The 25,704-nt window shown below is 36.7% G+C and overlaps 2 protein-coding genes across 8 annotated transcripts in view; both read right to left on the bottom strand.

Annotated features, from left to right (window-relative positions):
- Window positions 1-25,704, bottom strand: part of LOC131438782 (neurocalcin homolog) — a 527,871-nt gene that overhangs the window by 172,710 nt on the left and 329,457 nt on the right. The gene's annotated exons all lie outside the window — the stretch shown is intronic.
- Window positions 1-25,704, bottom strand: part of LOC131438780 (neuronal calcium sensor 2) — a 461,386-nt gene that overhangs the window by 113,395 nt on the left and 322,287 nt on the right. For all 6 annotated transcript variants that reach the window (XM_058609042.1, XM_058609040.1, XM_058609038.1 and 3 more), the window contains one exon: window positions 25,138-25,281. In XM_058609042.1, coding sequence (XP_058465025.1) covers window positions 25,138-25,281 — 144 coding nt within the window. The remainder of the gene's footprint in view (window positions 1-25,137; window positions 25,282-25,704) is intronic.

The following is a 25,704-nucleotide window of genomic DNA, read 5'->3' on the forward strand; positions in this document are numbered from 1 at the left end:
AGTGTGTAGACATCTTTGAGAAATTGTAGTGCGAATTAAAATTTGGGGGTACATTCCGAATCCAAAAAAGAATACCGCTTAAACTGAAATAAATTTATTTGGTAATCGACTATCCAAATTTGCAAACCCGATAAACCTGATTAATTTATGTGAAATGGACATTTTTCTACTAATCCTAAACCAGAAATCGGATCTGACCTATCTATCCTATCTCCTAAACCAGAAATCGGATCTGACTAATTTTTATAGGATTTTAAGACCTCTCATTTGAATCATAGATGATTCTTAGATTCCATTTGAATCTTAGATCGGTTCAGCCATCTACGAGGAAAATGAATTGCATTATTTTAATTTCGTTTCACATGTCATCCTGTGGTTCCGAAATCAGAAGTCGGATCCAAATTTGGAAGTATACTAGTTTTCATATGAATCTGAGTTTGTAGAAAACGGTTTAGCCAAAAAAAAAATTGAGTGAAATTATTTGTCACACACGCATTTGCTGATCTCGACGAACTGAGTCGTATGGTATATGGAAGTTATGTTCTTCCAGCTTTTATTGCTGTAAGTAGTTTAAATCAATATAATTATGGAATTACTTTCAACTCGAAAATGCTGATATCATCTGGTTTATAAATGCCATATTCGAACGATTATGTTGCCAAAAACGAACCGAGCTAAAATCGGTCCAAGGCAAATTGTCATGAAAAAGGATGCTGTACACAGTCTTTTGGGCACTTAGAAACAATTGTATGTCACAGTATAAAAATCGTGTTTTCCGTTGCTTCCAAGCATTTCTTTGTCATACAGTGCTCAAAACTTCTACTGCTGGAATAAGGGGAAAAGTCGTTTACACAAAAATATTGATATCTCCGTTAAAAATGGACGGATTCTAACAAACTATGGCTTGTTGGATAGCTATTACCGTGCGGAATCTAAGTCTAAAAACATATTCTGTTTTCAAGGTCAATTGTGACAGATACTGTCAAAAAACTGAAAATTTTGACATAAAACTCCGTATAACTTAAAAAGTAAACATCCTATCTCAAAACCATTCAATAGCGTTTTGGGTGACGTGGAGACCTTTCATTTGCGACTAGTTTGATCAAAATCGGTCCAGCCATCTCTGAGATCTCGACCTCTTAGTTGACAACACACACACATACACACACACACACACACACACACACACACACACACACAAACACACACACACAGACATTTGCTCAGTTCGTCGAGCTGAATCGATTGGTATATGACATTCGGCCCTCCGGGCTCGGAAAATTTTTCCAAAGTTTGAACGAATTCTATACCTATTTTTTATATATATAAAAAAAGGTAAAAACCGAACAGTTTAGCCCCGGTCTCCCCTACACCTGCGGTTTCGATACCGGGAAAGAGTAGCACCGATGTAGTGGAATGTAAACACCAAAACGCATCAAAATAAGATTCTTGATTTTGATTGCACCGCTTGTTTTTCTCAAAAATTACTACTATCTGACACTTCATCAAAGTAAATTCCTTGAAAAATGTCCAACAAGGACCGAAACGTTGGGAGAAGAGAAAATGTAGAAGTTCTTCACTATATAAAATTGACAAGCCTATACATAAACTACAAATATATGAAGAAGTTGATAACAGTATATCTATAAGATATAATTGGAAAATTGTGGTAACCAAGCATCAAACACAAACAGGAACATACACGCGTACATTTAGTTTTTTTATTACAGAGTAAGTGGCTTGTGCAAAAAGAACTCATTTATTGTCACCAGTGTTTTAGCAGATCATATTGAACTGCCATTGCCACACTTAGAATTTCAATTTGAACTGCTAAGCAAGCGCAAAGTTTACACTACTTATGTATGTTTAGATATTCCACCTGCTTAGCGGTTCAAGTTGAACTGCTAGGTGGCAATGGCAGCTCAGTTTAAACTGCTAAAGCAATGATAAACCGAAGGCGAAACATACTTGGAACTCTTCACGGAACTAAAATGTATTGAGAATTTAAAAAAATAAGCTTTTCTTTGTAAACTTCAGAAAATATGATCCATTTTCAATAACATAAAAGCTAAAAAAAACTCGTTTCAATCCACTTTTGAAAGCTACTATTGGACCATTGATCAAGCACGAAGATCAAATGACTATTAGCTCTGGTTCCGATGATATAATGGATATGAGTGACGTAACCGACAAAACGTTCTTTCGCCTTTCGCATAGGGAAATGTTATGCAATCACTGTGAAAAACGACTTTTAAATTGAGCCCTGGAGAGCCTAGTGGCATCGCTCGATTTTCTCAAAGATAATTGAATCGATTTTAACATGCATTGGCTCTTGTAAAAGCTACTATTGATCAAGGCCGCATCTCAAATGGCTGTCACTTCTGGGTGTGGAGATATCAAAGTATAAGTAACGGAACCGACAAAACGCACTTTATTTCTTACCACATAATTTTCTCGGAGATACCGATTTCAATAAGTTTAGATTCATTTGCAAGCTACTATTGAGTCGTCCGATAAGTTGGGAGTTCAAATCGCTATCATTACTGATTCCGAAGATATAATGGTATAAGTGACGTAACCAACCAAGCGATCTTTTTTTTTTGTTTCACCGTTCAATTTGCTCGGAAATTTATAGATTTCAATACATTTAAGTTATGAAAGCTACTGTTCAAGTTCGAAGATTAAATGGCTGTCACTTCTGATTCCGAAGATATAAAGTTATAAGTGACGTAACCGACGAAACGCCCTTTCACCTTCCTCGTAGAGTAAGGTTATGCAATCACTGTGAAAACCGACTTTTGAATCGAGCCCTGTGAAGCCGAGTGTCATGTACCATTCGATTCAGTTCGTCGAGTACGCAAAATGTCTGTATGTGTGTATGTCTATGTAACATCTTTTGTACTAATTTTGATCGGAGTTGGGTGAACCGATTTTTAAGAGCTCATAATCAAATGAATGGTCTTGTAGTCCCAAACAAAATTTTTGAATTTTATTTGAATTTGACTACCGCTTTCCAAATTACAGGGCGATATGTACACGAAAAATTACAACACGGGCAAACACTTTTCTCACAGATGACAACGCCGACTGAGCTAAGATTAACATGAAAGGTTTTAATCCACCCATTCCGACTCCTAGGGCCGGAATTACAGGGTAATTAGGGTAAAAAGTTCGATTTCAAGTATCTTTTTTCAAAAATTTAAGAACTGCAAGTTTTTTGGAAGTTATTCATAAATTTCTTTAGTTTGTGAATCTTGTTAGCAGATGACAAAATAATCTTACTTCAGTTCTACCGGTTCCCAGTTTCCGGTTCCGAAACTACCGGAAATAGGGGTCAAAAACAAAACTGTGTTTCCCAGAGACGGCTGAATCGATGTTCAGAAACTTTTAATTGCTTTTGAATTTTGTCCGTATTTCACTTCCAGTTCCATTGAAGTGTGTTAAAAATTTTAAACTGCCGTTTTGAGTGACGCTGCAGAAAACTGAAAAATTCTTCTGAATTTCGGTCAAAGCTGGTTCAACTTGTAGGCAGTGTTGGTGATTGCCGAAAATTTGACAGAAGCTGCTTTATTTGCTATCTATATTGTATACAACATTTTCAATCCGGTAGAAGATGCTACAAGAACTCGAGTCTCTCAATGCATGAACCGTGAGAGAATTTCGCTACATTTCTTCGCTCCACTTCATACCCTGAGTATTTCACGCCCTTTAAAAAAATTTACAGTCTGATAATGATCGTTGCTGTGTGGAATTTCCCAAGAGAGAATCGCAAGTTGACAATTACCGCAGAAAATCGAGTCGATGATTCAACTTGATGATTCTCATACTAGGTTGTAATATTTCAAAACCCTTATATAGAGCATTCACAGACATTTTCATAGACACAACTTATACAAAGGTTATATGCATATAGTTAGAATAAGCAGCAATAGTAAAATTATTATATCGCAATTATCAACTGCCTGTATAGAATCGGATCGCGAAACGAGAATAAGCGACCGTTTGTTGCTTCAGAGAGGATCCCCACAGCAGCGTGCTAACCTTTGATTCTCAGAAATGTCATCGAGAGAAATCCGCTCTCGCACTGGTGTCGATTCTATGTTAAATGAGCCATGCCGGGCTTTTGTTGTTGCGATGATATCCATCTCTCTTTAATGGCACTGATTCAATCGTGTGAAGCGTTCTTTGATACGATAAAAGCCATCCTTGCTTGTAGGTCATGTTAGTTACTGGTAAAACGAAAATTTGGACTGCAGCGATTATTATCGGTAATGATTTAGCTTCCTGTCCACTTCTAATGAAAAATATATGGAAATGAATAGTGTTTAAAAAAATTAAAATGAGAAAAAAATAATTTCTCGATGCCGTGGAGCTGCTCTTCCATTGAGCTACCTTTAACATTTGACGAACAACACCTCCGAAAGCCAATGGAAGTAGAAATATGAACCAAGTACACCGTTACTGAGATTCCGTTTTAATCTTGCTTTCAATGTGATCTTAAAACGGAAATAACACTCGCATACATACATACGCCAAAATACTGGAGAGGTTTCACGGGTGCATTGACAATTTTTATGTTATCCCTTTTTATCATAAATGATATGAGGCTCTCTCAACATGTTACAAAATAATACATTTTGATGCATAAGCCTAAACTCTTTCACATTTATTGAGAAAAACATGTAAGTAAAACAGAAAACTACCATAACCAACCCACTGCTTGTTTCATTCGATTACACTACTGTTCATTTTGTGCGATATTTCCACCCGTCAAACATTTGAATAAAGATTGTACTTTTCATAAATAGCTATAAACAAAAACACACAAACGAATCAGAGAAAAACGACATAGTAAAACATTCCCAGTACCATCTACTAATGGCTCCTTTTCAGCTGTTGGCTATCAGAAGGCTGTGTAGGAAAGGGATTTCCATAAACTCACTCGGAAAACGAACGATGAAATGGTATCTTAATCAAGAAACTAAATTTCTACTGAATGGTGCAGAATGAATTCTGTTTCAAACTAATATAACACAACTCAAAACACCACATTCACAAAAAAAAGTCAAAAGTGCTTCAGAGATTGACGTTCCACCATCACCATCTCCTCATTCAGAAGTATATTAATTAATTTTCATCTACCGGCTGCCACTGCAATATGTTTCAGAATATGCACATGGATACATATGGAGTATGTGCAATAGTTGAACTAAAAATCAATTTGCAATCTTTGATGCTTGCTGGTATCAAAAACAGATGTATGCAGTGTCGTTTGGTGCAAGGTTGACATGAATTCAATCAAACGAAATTATTTTTAGGCGTAATTTATGTCGGATTGTTTATAGGTGTCATTGGCAGGATTAGTGTAGACATGGAATGATGTTTTTTTTAACATTGTGGATTAAAAAAGGAAGTGGCGTGAGATATAAACCAAATCAAAAGCATTGCCAAAATTTGAAAATGTTAAAATGTCTAAGTATCATTGAAAACTCAATTATCACATGGCAACTGTTCAGCACGCTGAGTGTTTTTCGTGCGATTAGTGGGATTACGATAACGCTACTTCATATCATCTGATAAGTAACTGTCCCGAATGATTACAACTACATATCTGGGTTTTTGGTTCTCCAACCATGACATGTATGGCGAACTAAAATGTGTATGACGAACTAAAATTGAAGAATATTCTATTGTTTCTCACCCAATCTTCTTGGAGCGAAGGAGTTGCTTGACATTCCTTATGGGGTGCCGGATTTAGTTCTTTTCATACAAATTGCGAATCGTTCTGCATTCCAGATGAAAAATTATGGCACTTGAATCAATTGGCTCTGATTCCTGATCACAGAAACTTTTTTACCAACGTATGCCTTTCTCTACAGGAAGGTAATAGAATTACTGTAAAACCGAATTTCGAAGGGAGCCTCGGAGACCCATAGTGTTATATACCATTCGACTCAACTCGAAAAGATCGGAAAATGTATGCGATTTTTTTACCGCTCATTTTTCTCGGAGATTGCTGAACCGATTTCTACAAGCTTAGGTTCGGTTGAAAGCTTTCTATTGAACCACTGACCAAGTTCGAAGATCAAATGGCTGTCACTTCTGGTTCTGGTAATAAGTGCAAGTGACGTAATATGTATGAGTGACGTAATCGATAAATGCGTTGGTTTTCACTGCTCAATTTTTTTAAAGATGGCAAAGCCAGTTTCTAAAAGTCTAACTCATTCGAAAGTTACTATGGAGTTTTGGATGAAGTTCGAAAATAAAAAAAAGGGACTTCACCGACTAACCGCACAATTTTCATCGGCTGAATTTTTTCGAACAATGACTTTGCCTTATTTGAAAGCTAGTAATTCCCATCAAATTTGAAACGCTTATGGTGAGTATTTCCGGCTCGAGATATGTAATGTTATATGTAACGTAACCGACGAAATTCCTCGGAGATGAAATCGATTTCGAAAGTGTTAGACTTGCTGTAGGGCTATTATTAGGGGAGCGGGTCATTTCGCCGAAAGCCATGTCGCCGAAAGTCGTATCGCCGAATGACATTTCGCCGAAAGGATAATTTCGCCGAATAGGTCATTTCGCCGAAAAGGTCATTTCGCCGAAAAGGTCATTTCGCCGAAAGGGTCATGTCTCCTGTATGTTATGTCTGCTGTATAACTGATGTGGCGCAGCCACATAACCGAAGCCCAGATGGCTCGGCGGCACAAAGCCGTCGAGGCGACGCCAGCTGAGTTGACCGCTGACCCGCCGTCGGAAGCGGCGGCCTCTTGCAAACAAACCTGTAACCGCCTCGTTTGCCCGGTCTACTCAAAGCTAGGTTTCTTTGCTTTTGTTAGGTCCGAACGAGCGGTAACGAGGTCTGACAGCACATGAACCGAAACGATGTGGCGTAGCCGCATCATATGTTTTTTTTTCATTTTCACTTAATAAAATGAAAATACCGCATACATTAGCCTGGTAGATACACCTATGCAATTGCTTTGATGCTTAGTAGCTAATAGTCAACAAGTTATCTTGGGAACTCCGTTCTGAAGCTCATGAATCAATCTTTATTCAAGAGTACAAGAATCAATTTTCATTCAAGAAGTACAATTGTAGGTCAACAAAACGAGGGTTAACGCTTTCTTTCATTTGTCTTTATTTTAAATCAATTCCAATTACGATTTTAAGACGATTTCAGAATTCGGCGAAATGACTCTTTCGGCGAAATGTCACTCGGCGAAATAACCCTTTCGGCGAAATGGCTCTCGGCGAAACGACTTTCGGCGAAATGGCTTTCGGCGAAACGGCTTTCGGCGAAATGACCCTGATCCATTATTAGATATTATTTTCCGAAATCGGAAATCTCGAAAACGAATTTTCGAAAAAAAATCGCCACATGAAATTTTCGAAATCGAAAAACAATTTTTGATGCCAAAAGTCTTAGAATTGCATGAAACGTCGAGATTTCGTGTCATGTCTGTATATAACACTATAGGTCTCCGAGGCTCCGTTCAAAAGTCGGTTTTTCCAGCAATTCTAATACCTGTCTATAGAGAAGGACAAAAAAGGTACTCCACATCTACCATGATTTCGGCAGTTCTGTTCATCTGAAATAAACAAACCATTTGATGTAGCCACTTTAACATGGGGTTCTTTTTTGATATTTACTATGCACAAGAATGGGTAGAGCTTAATCGTGAATATCTCTTGTTCTATTGGGAGAACAAATTAGTTCAATCCTTTTCCAAAAGATGACTCTGGCTGTTATGAATATTGAACATCGATAGACATCTGTTAATAATATTCAGTTCATATTGCTTCGAGTTTAAAACTAATTGTTTTTCACAGTGTTAATTATGAGCAATTTTGTATTAACTAAGCAACATTTGCGGGAAGTTTTAGTTTTCTATTTTAATTGGAAGAAAAGTGCAACTGAAGCGCATCAAATAATTGTAGATGTTTATGGAGATAATGCTTCAACTGATAAATAATGTAGGGAATGGATTCGACGTTTCAAGAATGGAGTTTTCTAATTGAAGACATGCCTCGCTCTGAACAAAACAAAAAAATCGAAAACAAACAGGTCGGCTTCATATCCCAAAAGTCTGTGAAAAATATTTGGAAACGCTCAAGTGGGACATTTTGCCGCACCCGCCGTATTCTTCTGACATTGCTCCTTCTGATTACTGGTTGTTCCAACGAATGCAGCACGATCTGACTCATTTTTTCGAATCGAAAGATAACGAAATGTATATACGCTTGAGTTTTTCATTACAATGAAATATTGACATACTTTTGAATGGGATTTTTTTTATAAAACTTATGTCGTATCTTCGATAAAGTTCAAGCATTTGGCGTTCAGTACATCGAGAAAATCTGTCAAAAACTCCATTAATAAAACCGTTTTGGCGTTGAGACAGCAATATGTTTTCAACTGCCATAATCACGAGCCACTGAAGCCCCTCCTGAACGTATGCATACAAGCTCTCACAGAGCTAAGCGTGACTGAGGGAACAACAAATCTTAGAGCTGAGCTGAGTAATTCATTCGTTTCTTGAATCTGTGCAATAACTCATGTGCATGGGAGAGGAGCTAACACAGTAAATTTTGTGGAATTCCTGTGGACAAAATCGCTCATTATTTTATATTCGGTACCATACGATCTGCTTTCATCGAATAAATTGAGAACCTAAAAAATAATTTCAATGAATTGGACCGGTTGTGCAGTGCACGAGATGCACATGAGGACGAGACGCCACTGCATTTGCGATCTTCATAGAAGTACACAAAACAATATTATTTTTGGTACAAATATATGCCAAAAAGTACTTACTTTTTTTGAATTTGTTTATTACAAAATGTAATTTTTGCCTATCATATTTTATTCGGAGGAACATACAAAACTTCAAAAGAACGAAAGAACGATTCAACAAAACTAATGTGTCTATCAGATACAAGATCTAAATGGACAATTAAAGTGGGGAAAGCTCATTTGAGCTGAACTGTTCGTTTGTCATTCTCAAACGGACACAAAAACCACTATCTTTTCAAAAACATTAACGAAAGTAATAAATTACAATGAAACTTAAAGCTAGTATCACAAATGTCACTAATAAAATAATATGAAACTCGAAAAGATCCTCAACAGCGGTGAAAGTTCGAATGGAAGCAGTAATCGGTTCATTACGACAGCCAAAACGAGTTCTATGAAATCTCTGCTGAAGCAGTGTTGTATTCCGCAGTGTCCTATTCGGTATCCGAAATTTTACTTCAGAGCATAATTCAGGATCATCAATTTCCACATTGACTAGTTTTGCAATTAATAATGCTTGTTAGATTTTTCTTCGCCGATGGAGCGTATCGATTCCTAATAGTTGACATCTGTCCTGATATAGTGTCAGATTTGCAGGATTTTTCAAGGTACGTTTCGTAATGCCAGACGAACGAATTATTTTTGAACTCTTTCAATACGTATGCTCCACGAAAGTTCATAAGGATGAATCCAAACTACTGAAGCATTCTCTAGAATAGGCCGAACAAGTGAACAATGCAAAGCTTTGAAACAGAGAGGATCTCTAAAATCCTTAGCAATTTTACAGATAAACTGATGCTTTTGAGATGATCTGTGATCGTTGTAAATCAAATGATCATTTTCCATCTAGCAAATCTAGCTCTAGTCAGAACTGAATCTTCGATGTGATAGTCAAATTTAACAGGCCTCAGAGTATGGTGAAATGTGATCACCTGATATTTTTCGACGTTAATCATCAGTTTGTTTCGACTACACCAATCTACGAACGATTCAAGTGCATTTTGCAACCGCCAACAACTGCCCACAGTGCGAATACCGAGGTACAATTTCAGGTCGTCTGCATATGTCAGTTTGCAACCAGTTCCCATAGCAAATGAGACATCATTGAAAAATAACACGAAAGCAAAGGTCCTAAATTACTGCCTTGGGGACCTCGTGATTTGTTAGAGAATAGTGATGATGAGCTGTTGCTCAATTTTACTCGTAAAACTCTCCCGGAGAGATATGAGCTCAATCAGGACACAAGATGGGTGGATAATCCGAGACGAGATAATTTGCTGAGAAGTATTGTGTGGTCCATTTTGTCGAAAGCAGCTTTTAGATCCGTGTAAACGACATCCATCTGAGCTTTAGCTTCCATGCTAGCAATACACTGCTGAGGTAAATGTTAGCAGATTTCTTGCAACTTTATAAATTTGATTACCAATCTATTTGGAAACATTCAAACTAACATAAATATATTAGAATGTAACTTTATATTCAATCTCTGGCTCCAAATAGAATGACATAACAATAAGTATTTCAAAATGAATTTAATGTTTAACATCAATGAGCATCATTTCGAATTGGACTTTCCGAGACTAATCATTGTGCTTGCGGCGAAGGTTACCGCGATATTGACCATGTTGTTTGGACATGCGTGGAGTTTCGTGATGTCAGATCTCAACTAATAAATTCCTTGCGTACCCAAGGTAGACTATCCAATGTCCCAGTTCGCGACATTCTTGCTTGTCGTGACCTTCCATACATGAAACTTCTTTATCATTTCATTAAATCCATTGGAGTTCCAATTTAAATTTTATTTTATGTTAAACTGTTTTCTCTTTCATGAGTTCAACCAATAGCCAACTATAGGATATTGAATATAAGTGGTGAACTGATACAAACAATCCTGAAATAGTTATAAGATCATGTACAAAATAAATGTATTTTATTTAATGTAATTTAAAATAGCAACTCGCTTGATAAAAACAGTGTTTAGATTAACTAATGAGTACCAACATACTAATATGATATTCGAAATGTATTAGGTTTAAACTACTATGTATTGTGGATGCCACGGCGAAGAAAAACTTATGTATATTGCCTATGAAATAAATAGTCAAGTCGTAAAAAAAATCAATGAGCATCAAAGTGACGCATGTTTACATTTCTTGTGTTCGGTCGTCGGCTTTGATGTAGTGAACGGCGATACATTTCATTCGTTGTTGTTTGCGCAGTTTGCTGAGCTAGACGTTTTAGATACGAACACCTCATTTCGGTCAGTTCCGGTCCAGAACTCAGAATTAGAATTCAGATCCAGAACTCAGATGCAAAATTCAGTTCCCGAATCCAGGTCATAAATAGAAAAAAAAAGATATTTAGCAGTGTGAAGGAAGCTTGTCATATTGGTTCGTATTCACGTCATCCAGTTATATCTCTGCATGACCTACACGCCAATTTTCTCTTTCGCAAATTCATATCTGCTATTTCATCATCCATCAATTTGTTTCAAGTCTGTTCTGTATAGGGCACTCACGAGTTTCTATGATGATGACTTCATAAAATGGTGTCCTAGTTAGAGCACATTTCACAATAAAGAATCGCCCTATGAAGAATTATTAAGAGAGTAATCCGATGAGGTAATTTACATATCCCTCTTTAAACGATTGGGTCAAAAGGGGTCAAACACTAAATTGCTCTAATTTTTTAACGCAAGTTAGCTCCAGTAGAACGTTTCCATAACTGTTTATGGATTTATGCCTTTCACGGTGTTTGAAAGAAGAACATAAAATTGCTTTGTACCTGTCAGATCAAATGGAACTAATTCACTATTATGCGCACTACAATTTCACAGATCATCATCAATGGTTTCGCCAATTCACTCAAAAGCCGAAGGCCACTCTTCGGCCGAATGTGACGACATTCAGCGCATCCACTGTCACCACTCAGTCCACAGTGCACCGATTTTCCACACTTCATTCATCTGAATAGCACCCAAATGCGATAGAAAATCATTTGATCGTCAATCAAACACTTATCTGCTTAGCAAAGAATGAGGTTACGCTGTCCAGGACACAACAAGCAGCCAGCCAATCGAAACTACTTGCATCGAGTAGTGAAGGTCCGGATCGAATTTGACGCTTCACTAGTCCATATCGGTTGGTGCAGTTCTATGGATATGCACTCTCACCGAGGAAAAAAAAAAATCATTGGCAGTGAGTTAAGGTGCGTGTGGATGTGTTCGGATTTTCTGCTTGGGGGATTTCCTGTTTTTCCTACATTTCAAAAATCGTTTTCAAGAATGGCACATTTGCATTTTTTTTTCAACTATTCCAGTAATCACTCCAGTGTCATTTGCCAAGACTCCAAAAGTTATTGCCTAGCAATACACTGACTGACAATTGTATAAGAGAGCCATTTTCACAGTTTCTATCTTTACTCCTGAGCATAAGAGATCGAGGATATCGATTACTCATGTGGGATGACTATAGAAACCATGGCAATTTTCAAAACGATATATCAATTTAATTTTACATTTTGATTTGTATTGAAATTGATTTCTACCTTTCGCATACAAACAATGAGTTCATTATAAAACATCAATTCAAGCATTAAAACGTATTTCGTACGCCTCCTGATTTCAATCTCATCCTATCACGACAAAATCGCAGCACATTACGTTCGCGGTTAAGTGCCTGATGGTTCAATGAAACCTGTAGGGAATTGAAAAAGGTAACTGTTCCATCAGAAAATATACACCCACGTGTGCAACCGGTTGGGATTACACTTTTCTCTAGGTGTGTGAGTGGAATGTACACAAAGAATAATGAAATAATACACGTTTATTCGCGAAGCAATATCGTTTTATATACCGCCTCAAATAATGGAACCGTACAAACGAAAACACAACTGTTCCTCGGCTTTCGCTCATCGTTGAATCCGAGGGGAATGTTATTTTGCAAAGGTCACGATGCGTTCCATACGCTGCTGGGTAAGAAAACACACCTGGAGAAGATTCATACTTCGTCGAATATTTGCGATGGCAGGTTGAGCAATGAATGGAGCCTGGACCCAAACCTTCTGTCAGTAGGACCGATGGAAAAGAAATCATGGCACAACAAATGTGCTCGTGCCAGACGGATTGTTTTTGGAAAGAGTTGTTGTTTGTTGTTTTTTTTTTATTTTTCGGCTGAACATCCCTGAGCTCGGGATGAAAAAGAGCTGACGGCAAAGCACCGACAATGCTGGTGAGCCAACGGAAACCCGCTACATATAAGGTTTGCGATTCAGTTGGTTAGATTCTGTGCTTTCACTGGGAAAACATGTTATCACTTTGGAACGAATATATGAACAGCCAACTAAATCTTGTTCCAGCTCTTCTAGTGTAGCAGGTGTTACACTAACACGGAGTGACACATTATTTTCAGCTTTCACGGACGGGTTCTGTCGGTGATTGTCAAGCTTACTTGAGAAAACGACATGCTTGTGTAGTAGAAAATCGAGTATTTCTTTTTACACCCGATTTCAGGTTCACATTTAGTAACTAACTGAACTATCTGGCGTAGCTTAGAAATGACTGAAAACTTGCGAAAAAAAATACCCAAAGACAAAACTCAAGTCTGCATACCGCTTACGATCAGAGAATCATCCTGCCAATTAAACTACTGTGGATGTGGTGAAACACAACTTGGAAGGCAACCCGATTGAACAATACTTCGTACATGTTCAAACTACGCACGGTCAACGGGGTTCAACCTCAAGTTCGCCGTAATTCTAATTTTCCCTTGAACTTCTCTACTGGGCTATGTGAGATTTATATTGTGTTTGTTTTTTTATTGTCACTTGGGAACAAAAGTGATAGAACACACAAATTAACAAATAGTATACAAACACGTGATTGCACATGATTTCGGGCATATGACCAGAGATGCCAGGTAAAAATTTCAAATATCTGCAGACAGGGTTCCAAAAATCTGAAAATCTGAAAAAAAATCTTCAGCCAGCAAATATGTCTTGGTGGCAGCAATTTCTCTACAAAGTATTTACGAGCAAAAAAAACGTGTTTAATCCACCTAGCAGTGAGATGATACCTTTTTTTACCAATCTGCATGTGTTTTTTGCATGAATATTCTTCGGTGTTTAAGTTTTCATGACATTATTTTAATGACCGTCGTTTTAAGCGACAATTTGAGATTTTAATCACTCATTACTCTGTAATGTCGAAACTGCAAATCGGATCGAATTTAAATCTAGAAGTGTGATTATCGATTAAAGATGCCATGATATGTAAGTTCCACTTTAGAGTTTACGGTAATTTAAGGTACTTCCAGAGCCGGTATTCAGGAACCAGCATAACCCAAACCGATTCGTATGGCCATATGACGAATAAATTACAACAGTTTTGAGTCCAACTTTGAAGCTCAATCCTATCTTCTATATCGGTTTGAATTTTAAAAATTCATCATCATGTAATTCGAGAACCGGAAGTCATAATTGGATAAAATTAATTAATTTTGTATATAAGTTTATTTTAATTTGAATTTTTGTTTCTGATATTTGATTAGGCTTTTTTTGAGAAAACGATTGAGCTTTGAGAATCGATTTTATACAGGAACTGGAATTCTAAAATCGGTATGGCCGAAGTCAGATAAATTCACCTGAGCAGCTGTATAGTTTACATTTGTTTCAAAAGATGTGAAAATCAGTGAAGACATCTTTGAGAAATCATAGCACGAATTAAATTTTTAGGTGCCTTCTGAATCGACAAAAAGTTAATTTTTTTTATCGGCTATCCAAATCTGCTAACCCGATAAACCTGATTAATTTATGTGGAATAGACATTTTTATACCAATCACCCTGTATCCCCGAAACCGGATGTTGGATCTGGCTGAAGAGCAAATGTTTTATAAAATCTTGAAACTTTTCATTTGAATCTTAGATGATTCTTAGATTTCATTTGAATCTTAGATCGGTTCAGCCATCTACGAGTAGAATGAGTTACACAATTTTGATTTCGTTTTATATATCATCCTGTAGTTCCTGAACCAGAGGTCGGAACCAAACATAATTCAGGAACTTTGTTTGGGAGCATACGACTTTTCGTATGAATCTGAATTTGTAGAAAAGAAATTTTCCGAGAAAATTGAGTGAAATTATTTGTCACACACGCATTTGCTGATCTCGACGAACTGATTCGAATGGTATATGGATGTTATGTTCTTCCAGCATTTATTGCTGTAAGTAGTTTAAAACAATATAATTAAAAAAAAATCTGCCATCATCTGGTTTATATTTATATGTCATATTCGAACGATTATGTTGCCAAAAACGAGCCGTGCTAAAATCGGTCCGAGGCTAAATGTCATGGAAAAGGATGCTGTACACAGTCTTTTTGGTACTTAGAAACAATTGTATGTAACAGAATAAAATATCGTGTTTTCCGTTGCTCCCAAGCATTGCTTTGTCATACAGCGCTCAGAACTCCTTCTGCTGGAATAGGGGGAAAAGTCGTTTACACAAAAATTTCGATATCGCCGTTAAAAATGGACGGATATTAACAATCTATGGCTTATTGGATAGGTATTATCGTGCGGAATCTAAGTCTGAAAACATATTCTGTTTTCAAGGTCAATTGTTACAGATACTGTCAAAAAACTGAAAATTTTGACATAAAACTTCGTATAACTTAAAAAGTAAACATCCGATCTCAAAACTATTCAATAGCGTTTTGGGTGACGGGGAGACCTTTCATTTGCAACTAGTTTGATCAAAATCGGCCCAGCCATCTCTGAGATCTCGACCTCTTAGTTGACAACACACATACAGACACACACACATACACACACACACACAGACATTTGCTCAGTTCGTCGAGCTGAATCGATTGGTATATGTCATTCGGCCCTCCGGGCCTCGGAAAAATTTTCGAAAGTTTGAGCGAATTCTATACCTATTTTTTATATATATAAAAAAAGGTAAAAAGGTCGCGACAATTTCAAAAGTCTGTAAATTTGGACGAAAGTCTGCGAAAAACTCGATTTTCACAAGTCTGCAAATGTCTGCACAAACAAAAAATGTCTGCAGCACTATGTGCGAAATCTGCAGATTTACAGACAAATTTGCAGAACTGGCATCTCTTCATATGACCACCACGACTACTTTTCACAAATGTTATTCCAGGGATACAATTTTCGTCAACCTTTTTAAGTATTTGAGGGCGTATTTCAGCAATGACACGTTGAATATTGGTTTCCAAAGCATCAATCTTTGCTGGTTTATCCACATAAACCAATGACTTCACGTATCCCAACAAAAAAATAATCGAGTGGCGTCAAATCACACGAATGCGGAGGCCAACTCACCGGTCTATTACTCGAAATAATGTTTCAAGTCGATTGTTTCGGCCGCAGTATGACAGGTGGCACCATTCTGTTGAAATCACATTTCGTCCACATCCATATCTTGATTCAATATTTTGCCTATAAACAGTTTTAATTGAGCACTGATTTTGAAAATAAATTTCCACGATTTAGAAGCGTTGTTCTGGAGTCAGCCTATTCATGATGATTTGCTAAACTCTACTGAGTAGAGACGTCTGTCAAAACAACTTTCAGGTAATAGAGTAATTCCTATTGAAGAAACAAACCTCCTAGAAAAAGCGGGTGGGTAATGTCAGAGACATAACTGGACGACGGGAATTCGAATAAAACTGACACGCTTACACAGCAAAAAAGGAATTGTAACAATCTCGATGTGATTATCAATCGATTTGAGAAAATATTTGACGTACTGACCATCAAATGCAATAATTTTTCATTTTCAAGAAATATTGCAGATAAATCACACGTTATTACATCGAACCAACGTATTGAGTAGATTACTACAACTTGACTGAATATTTAAATGATTTTGATAAGAAATTATGCATCTTTTCGTGTGATATTACAACCTTTAGAACGACACCAAGATTGTTGTGATAGTATATCGTAATCGCTGCACATCAGTAGTGAGTAGTGATGTGCAACAATTTTGATGTAATATCACAAATGTGATGGTATCGTTCTAAAGGTTGTAATATCACACGAAAAGATGTATAATTGCCTATCAGAATCGTTCAAGTATTCAGTCAAGCTGATGTAATCTACTCAATACGTTGCTTCAATGTAATAACGTGTGATTTATCTTCAATATTTCTTGAAAACAGAAAATAATTGCATTTGATGATAAGTACGTCTATTTTTTTCTCACATCGATAGATAATCACATCGAGATTGTTACAATTATTTTTTTGCTGTGTACTTCACACTTCCGAATATCAGTTCGATTGTGTTAATTGTTCAAGCTTCTGCTTTCTTTCACTACTAGAATTTGAAACGATGCACCTACACTAAAGTACGGATTAGTTACATCAAACATTCTGACACACTATTGAATATTACGAAATAATTTGTATTGTTCTTTATGATAAAATAATGGTGCTTCTGAAAAGAACCTTTTAAGAAGGGGTTGGTGTTGGAGAATGACGAGTTGGATCCGAATTCCGTTGGATGCCGCTGACTTCTGTCATCTATTCCTAGACTGACCTGTTGTTCGTGGATGCGATACTGATATGGTTGGCGTAAGTATAGCGTTTACCACCGATCATAATCTTCCAGTGAAGAAAAATATCTGACACCACTAGCACACTCTGTAGTCAACAAAACGCATTCAAGCCAGTATATACAAAATCCTATTAAAAAAGAGCCGAGAAAAAACGCGAAAATTTTCATATTAGAATCTATTAGACTGTAAACCTTCACTAAACTGTTTATATTTACTTCCGATTTGTATATTTCAACAAAGTTGAAAGTTATTCTAATAGTTCTTTAAATAACATTTCGAACCATTTTGCTCCAATGACCAGCAGTAGGATGACGCAATCAACATTTTTTAAGGGAAGCTGGCACTGCGTACGTCCTGCAATTGATTCAACATTGAACTGATTTCTTGAAACTGGAACTGAGCTCTGTCGTATTCTCGACAAAACACCTTTTATTAGGAGTGTAAATAAGTTCATATCAGTTTTTAGAATTTTGAAACTTTATTGACGGAAAATGTTTACGAAAACAATATTCAAAGTATTGTCGACCATTACGTTTTCCATCTTTCGGGCAACTCGCCGGAAACCCTTCATGAAAAATTTGACCAGATTAGCGCAATTCGAGAATTGCTGGTTGATCGGGCCATGCTGCATCAACCGGAGCAAACAGTAATCGAAAGGAGCAATATCTTGGCTATACGGCGGGTGAGGTAGAACTTCCCGTTTGAGCTTTTCTAAATATGTTTTTAACAACTGTGCAACATGTGGACGAGCAAAATTACTTTGTTGTTTTAACGATGTATTACGGCTGATTTGCTTGCAATGCACAGCTCAAACTGCGTCGTGATTCTTTCGCTCGATTGCAGTAGTTCATAATATATCATACTCAGCTGGTTCCACCATATACAGAGCATAACCTTCAGGCGCTGAATATTCTGTACAACCGTCGATGATGAATCATCGTAATAGACCCCACTTTCCATCACCAGTAAGAATTCAACCTTTGAGCCCCTCCCGAAATGAAATCCTGGGTACGGGCCTGATTGGAACATTCACTAGCATAATTATCTCTTGCTGTGATGCATGAGGGAATGCAAAGGAGACCTCGGTTTCTACTAGCAACAAGCATCGAACAAACAATCCTTCCCTGCTCAAGTGGATCTGCATTCGGAAGTAGCCGGTGTCGGTATTGAACTGCATGAAAGGATCAATGCAGTTTGCACAATGCGAAATTACGTTTTATTCCCAGGCGCGTTGCTTCAACAGAAGATTTTGCCACCTAAATTAATCCCGATCGATTGCGAAGTAGCAACACACGGGAGACCTCCAATGCTAATGCTTATGTTGGGCCTAATTTATTGTGTTAAAGAGAGTCCCACAAACTGGCTCTGGTTCATAACAATAGCACAAATAATCCTGAACACAGTTAAATATTATCCATATCGAATTACGATATCTCGTGGCGGATGCAGAAGAAATTTGTTTTCGTCATCTTTCGAAACCCTTGTATCCAAAATATTGAGCACATGAATCAGTAAATTGAAAATACCACTGAAACGGCGTTCTTCTCAAAAACCATGTAAATCGAAACTCTCAAATTTCGTCTTCTTTCGTAGACTTATTCGAAAAATCAGCGCTTTCATTCATTTGTTTCTTTAAACAACGAGTATTTCGTGAAGTATTATTAGGTAAACGAAATATTTCTTTCAAGTTTGGCAGATTTATATCTCAAATTTTGAAACTAATCGAACAAAAACAGCTCACAAAATCACAAGTACTTTGAAGAATAATTTGCTTTTGGAAAAAAATTTCCGGAATTTGCGGAAGTAATATTTTTTCCATAGATCCTATATTAGGAATCAACACGCGAACCCAGAATATAGACTCTATTTATCGTGATTTGTATTTGTTTCGTAGCCGACGAAATTACATCAATAGCCCAAATGTATACATTTAAATGTTTGTACATGCTTGCGATACGGATATCGATATTTAAGCTTCTCTTCACCAAGCTTGTGTTCAAGGTTCAAGTTATTTTTATAGCGTTTCTCTACCATTGCTACCATTTTGCGATTTCGGTTGAAGCGATAAAATATTTATCATTATCAACCGAATTCATCTTATATAAATTAGATATTAGTCTTATGCACTCAAAATTTACCCTGGGGTAGTTGTCCATTTCTCAGGCGAAACGGCATAACATGGGATTTCATCCAATCTTGCATGACACAAGATCAGAGCATACCAATAAAAGCTTCAAATCGTTTATGGCACTTATTGTCTTGCTGTGTAGCAACAACCTACCTCTGGCAAGCTACGCGTAGCACTGAAACGTTAGCTATAATTTCTCTTCTATTTGTAGATTCGCATGCTTCCAACAGCTTTGCTTTTGCTTCGATTGACCAATCAGAGCGCTGCTTTCCCTTTGATATATCGCTTACTCCTTCAAAACCGTCGACTATGGCAGGGAAATCCTGTATGCTGGAGGTTTTTTGCAGCCAAAATAGAACCAAAATATTAATAATTGATACAAAATTGACTGAGCTGTAATTGTTCAAAACCTGACCACATTTCTACGTGTATTTTTCTTGAGTTTCTAGTTTGCACCGCTATATAGAAAACAAAAATGTGTTCCACATTAAAAGTGTTCTGCAAATAGCAGAAACTGAAACGTCTGCTTAGCGGTTCAAATTGAACTGCCGATTTTTCATTAAGCAGTTCAATTTGAACTGCTATGCACTGATGAGTCCAAGACGAAACGTAAACAAAATTCAAAACGGTTATGTGCCCTAAGCACAAAATTAGGCTTACCCCTAAATGATCATAAAAATACGACAGTTTAAAAAAGTTTAGAAAAGAGTTTCGAAGATTCCTGTTGTATGTACTACATTGATATAGCACATTTCAATATAAGTTAGTGAAAATCGCTTCAATCATATGTGAGAAAGTGAAGCGAGCTCAATTTTATCACATTTGATTACTACTACTCGGTACTTCTGGAACCGAAAACTGGATATCGGCATAGTGACAATCGGTTCATTCAACCATAAACTAATATTACCTACAAATTTTTCTATGGTTCTCTATGACTATGAGCTGCAAACTAGAGAAATTTACTAGTCAATTTAAGAAATTGGTAACATGTGAAAAAAAAAATCTTGAAACTGACATTTTTGCATTAAGTATGCAACTGACATTTTTGTGACCTCGACGAACTGAGTCGAATGCTATACGACACATGGCCCTCCTGTCGGTTTTAACAGTGATTGCAAAGCCTTTCTATGTATATGAAAAAGACCGCACAACTTTTAAAATTCGCAAAAACGTAAAACTAAGGAAATTTTTTTGTCTGATGCTTAAAAAATTCATGAAACATCGTTCGTGTTTCTTAAAAACAAAACTTAAAAATTTCCACATCCAAATTTAAGATGCCATATGTTCTAGAAAAGTATGAGACTTCGAGATCTAAGGTATTCCTAAAAGCGTTCTTTAAAATATTAACGAAAAAAAGTTTCCACAGTCCCAGTGAATACACTTAAAAATTTGATTTGAGACAACACTAAATCTCAACGTTTCGTGCATTGCGAAAACGAAACAAATTCGCAAAAGAAAACCGCATGACTTGGAAAATTCGCATAATAACGTATAAAACACCGTATAAAAAGAGACTCGAGTGTACTGCTAAATAATTATTCACTTCCAAATAATGCGCGAAAACTTTTAGTGCTTAAGTTGAACAAAATCCTTACACAAAGCACATATCATGGAAAACCGAGATATATAAAGCTTGCTTCATTTAGAATTGGAACAAACTTTTGCTCAAATTGTGGCGATCTTGGTGGACGGATTTGGAAGTTCTTGTCGCCCACGTGTCGGGAATTTTGTCAGCTTCACGTATGATTTTTGACATTCCGCAAATCGACTGTACTTTGTAAACAATCAACATGGAAGCCGAAAGAAGGGAAAAAATGTGCACAGTTATTTGGAAAATCCATTGTGGTCTGCATCTAGACTAGCTGAACAGCTGAAATTACCCAGAAATACCGTACGGCGCGTTATCAAACGGTATAAGGAAACATTGACGACGATTCGGAAGCCTCAAGCCAATCGTCGGAGTGGAACTGTCGACCGGAAACTGCGTGGTAAGATTTTGAAGACGATTAAGACGAATCCTAATCTGTCGGACCGTGATTTGTCCAGAAAATTCGGTGCTGCCCATAGTACCGTGAGAAGAACACGACTCCAGGAAGGAATCAAGTCGTATCGAGCTAGCAAACAGCCAAATCGGACCATAAAACAGAATAGTGTGGTCAAAATTCGTGCTCGGAAACTATATGACCAGATGCTGACCAAGTTCGACGGGTGTCTTCTGATGGACGATGAAACCTATGTCAAGACTGACTTCGGGAAAATCCCAGGTCAAAAATTTTACTTGGCAACGGCTCGGGGAGATGTTCCAGCCAAATTTAAATTTGTTTTTGCCGACAAATTTACAAGAAAATTTATGATTTGTCAGGGCATTTGCAGCTGTGGCAAAAAAACGAAAGTTTTCGTTACAATTAAGACAATGACATCGGAACTATACCAAAAAGAGTGTCTCCAAAAACGAATTTTGCAGTTCATTCGATCCCACGACCATTCGCTAATGTTTTGGCCAGATTTGGCAAGCTGACATTACAGCAAAGTCTTTCAGCGAAGTAGAGAAAGGGGTCCAGTTTGTTCTGAAAAACCTTAACCCACCCAACTGCCCCCAGTTCTGCTCTATTGAGAAATACTAGGCAATCATGAAGAGGAGACTCAAGGCAAAGGGAAAGGTTGTCAAAGACATCAATCAGATGACAACCTGGTGGAATAATATAGCTAAAACGATGGACGAAGAAAGTGTGCGCCGCCTAATGAGCCGTGTTACAGGAAAAAATCGAGAATTCCTTCGAAACCGTGACGAATAATTTTATCCGTATTTTTTCTTAAAAGTATGAAGAAAACGCTACATTTGTATAAAAAAATATCTTGAATTCAATAATAAATAACTGAAATACAGGCAATTGCCTTTGTTCCAATTCTATCTGAAGCAAGCTTTATTAACTGAAAATATTTTCAGTGATTCAGTGCAGTGGGCTTGCAACACGATTTTTATTTTGCCAACGAAAATGACAAGTTCCTGTTTCCTTTCTTAATAAATAACTAGTTTCAAATCAATTGTGTTATATACACATTTGAAAAGATAATTAAAATACGCATCTTTTATCCGAAAACAGCACACTGCTTTGACGAACAAGAAAACTTTTATGACTAATTTTTTGAGAGATGTAACAAAAATACCGAACGCTTATGCATTATAGTCACCATTTACAATCGATTTACTTGAAAAAATAGCACTTTAAAAACAGATCAGAAATAACTTCTTTGTCGATTGTCAAACTCGATGATTACAGTTGATATAAGCATCTATTCACTTCGGTGAACACACAGAAATTGCATCATGTCAAAACAAAACCTACATTTTCGTTACCTACCAAAATCAGAGGGCAACACTGGTAAAAATCTATTGTCGGTACCATGATTTAGTAATCATGAAATCATGTACCATATCTTCTCATGAAATTTCATGAGCATAATAATTGATATCATGAAAATGTCTATGGAAGATGTGTTATTGTTCATGATATCAATCGTTTTGATCATGAAATCATAACTTTATATTCATGATAGACATGATTCATGATTTCATGATTTTGAATCATGGTTCCGGCTATAGATTTTTATCCGTGTATGATTTCTTTTTTTTTTTGAAAAGAAATTAAAAATAACATTTATAGAAGATACTGCTAATGTGAAAAGTTCTGACAATATATTAGATTATCACAATGCTTTCTACGAAATAAGATTTACTTGCTTGTAAATTATAATAATAAGATTTACTTTCAAAGATTTGTGTTTCAGTCTTTGTTAAGACGTAGAGTCTTGAGCTAGTTTTCAATATGATCAGTATCTAACAGTAGATTGTAAAATTGACATGTAGATGCAATTATGTAATGAAAACCGCGAAAATGTTACCGGGGAAATTGTTTTGCCAATTAAACTACCATGCATTTGAAAACACACGAAGAAATAACCCAATTAATCAGGAGAACTTCGCTGTGCTTGGTCATCTTGTAGTTCTGTATCTATGGAAACAAATTCAATAGTACACACACACACTGATCACAAGTCTATTTTTCCCCTTTCTACCTTGCCGCCGACACTGATTTGAGATTTTGTTTTTATCTATTTCGCTACCTATCGGGATCAAAACCAGCACTATACATCTTCATAATGATCTCAACTGATGTGTGGTAGCAGCAGTGACGATTGTGATCTCTAACACACTATATTGAAGATGATCAAACCTTCGATTGACTTTCAACGAATTGTGTTTCAGTCTTTGTTAAGCCGTCTAGAGCTGTCTAAGCCGACTAGAATACCAATCGCAGAAAGTCAATCGAAGGTTTGACCTTCAATATATTGTGTTCGAGATCACAATCGTCACTGCTGCTACCACACATCAGTTGAGATCATTATGAAGATGGATAAATTTGTCGTGTACTTCCGCAGATAGCAAAAATAGACGAAAACAAAATCTCGCATCAGTGTCGGCGGCTCAGTAGAATGGAAAAAATCTGTCTCTGTTAAATTTGTTTCCGGACTGTAAAGTTAATGCCGTGGTGACCAATTACAATGAAGTATGCTTGGTTTCGCCTAGTCAATTGGACTTTCTTTTTATAGGTGGTTTAATTGGTAAAACAAGTTCTCCGGTTAGAAGCTAGGTTACGGGTTCGAGTTCCATCTCTACGATAACATTTTCGCAGTTTTCACATGTCAATTTTCCAATCTGTTTTCCCCGTTAGATACTGATCGTACTAAAAGCTAGATTTACTTACTTGTAGATCATAGTTTCGTTTCTTCTTCGATTTTTCAATTAGAACTGCTTTGCACTGACAAGTCAAAAACGAAACGTAAAGAAAAAAACTCAAAACGGTTATGTGCTCTCAGCCTCTTAATCGAACCCTAATAAACTAATTACTTCTTGGGGAATATTTTGCATGTTCGTAGAACAATTTTTTTCGAAGATTCACTATGATGATCACATTTCTCTAACCTTTTTTATACTTTTTTATGAATACGAAATTAGGATCTCTGTTAAGGAAAGGCTAGGAGAACAGGGAAAATCATACATTGTTTGTCGACTAGGAATTATCTGAAATAATTAAATCCAAGCGTAGATTTTTTTACTAACAGTAAGTATAATGATGTCAAAAAACTGTTCAAAGCTAACTGAACAGAAGGTGGTCAAAACCAGATCACGGTTTATTCCGTATTTTCATATTTTGAATTTATACCTCTATATAAGAAAAAACAAAAATGTAGTCCCAAGTCAAACATTAATGGCTTGCCAGCTACAGAGTACCGTTCTTTGACTAAATGTGAGTATTTCAACGTTGGCAGTGAGCAACATTATCTTTTCTGGAATGGAAGCTTGCTAAATCATCTTTATCTAAGAAAGATAAGCCTTTATAAAATGCGAAGTAATGAGAATGAACATGAAAACAGCAATGGGAAACTTAGAATCGTACTATTTTCCATCTCGTCTAACGCTTTCGTTAACCGGAAAGGTACTGAGTGTAAAATCCAGTACAAATAGACAACGATTTTTTTCACTTGGATACTGATTTGCAGTGTCATTTTTCTTCGTGTCTACCTAAATTTCCACCAAACAGATCGGCCGGAAGTACTTACCTTGAAATCAATGTAGCCATTTTTGTCCATATCGAACGTCCGGAAAACGTGATCGCAGAATTCTTCGGCGTTGCCCGATGGGAAGAACATTTTGTACATATCTACGAATTTCGCCGGCGTCAGTTTCCCGTTTGGACAATCTTGCTGTAAGAGGAGAAAGGAGAAAAGGCACGGTATTATAAATTGAGTACGAAAACGGAAAATGTTTCTTCGTCGTTTAGCTTTCCGGAAACGTCATCATCTTTAGCAAATGCACTATGGATGAGACTAATATGATTATTACGATTTGTGACTTACTTAAACAGCAAATATGTAACATACCCCAATAATAAGAAAAATCATAAGAAATCCTATGTAGTTCGAGAGGATATCAAATTTTTGAAATAATTCGACTTTTTCGTTCAGTATTGTTTAAAGCTAGACCAACGCTTTAGTAATCGCATTCACTCGGATGCAAAATGTCCATAAATTAGCTCAACTGCTATTTTCCCCACAACAGAACCATTTTCAATGGTAAACACATCTAATCACATTATGGCACTGAAACACCCCGTTTGTCATGAGGTT

The sequence above is a fragment of the Malaya genurostris genome, chromosome 3 (genome assembly GCF_030247185.1).
Source record: "Malaya genurostris strain Urasoe2022 chromosome 3, Malgen_1.1, whole genome shotgun sequence".
Lineage (NCBI taxonomy): Eukaryota > Metazoa > Arthropoda > Insecta > Diptera > Culicidae > Malaya > Malaya genurostris.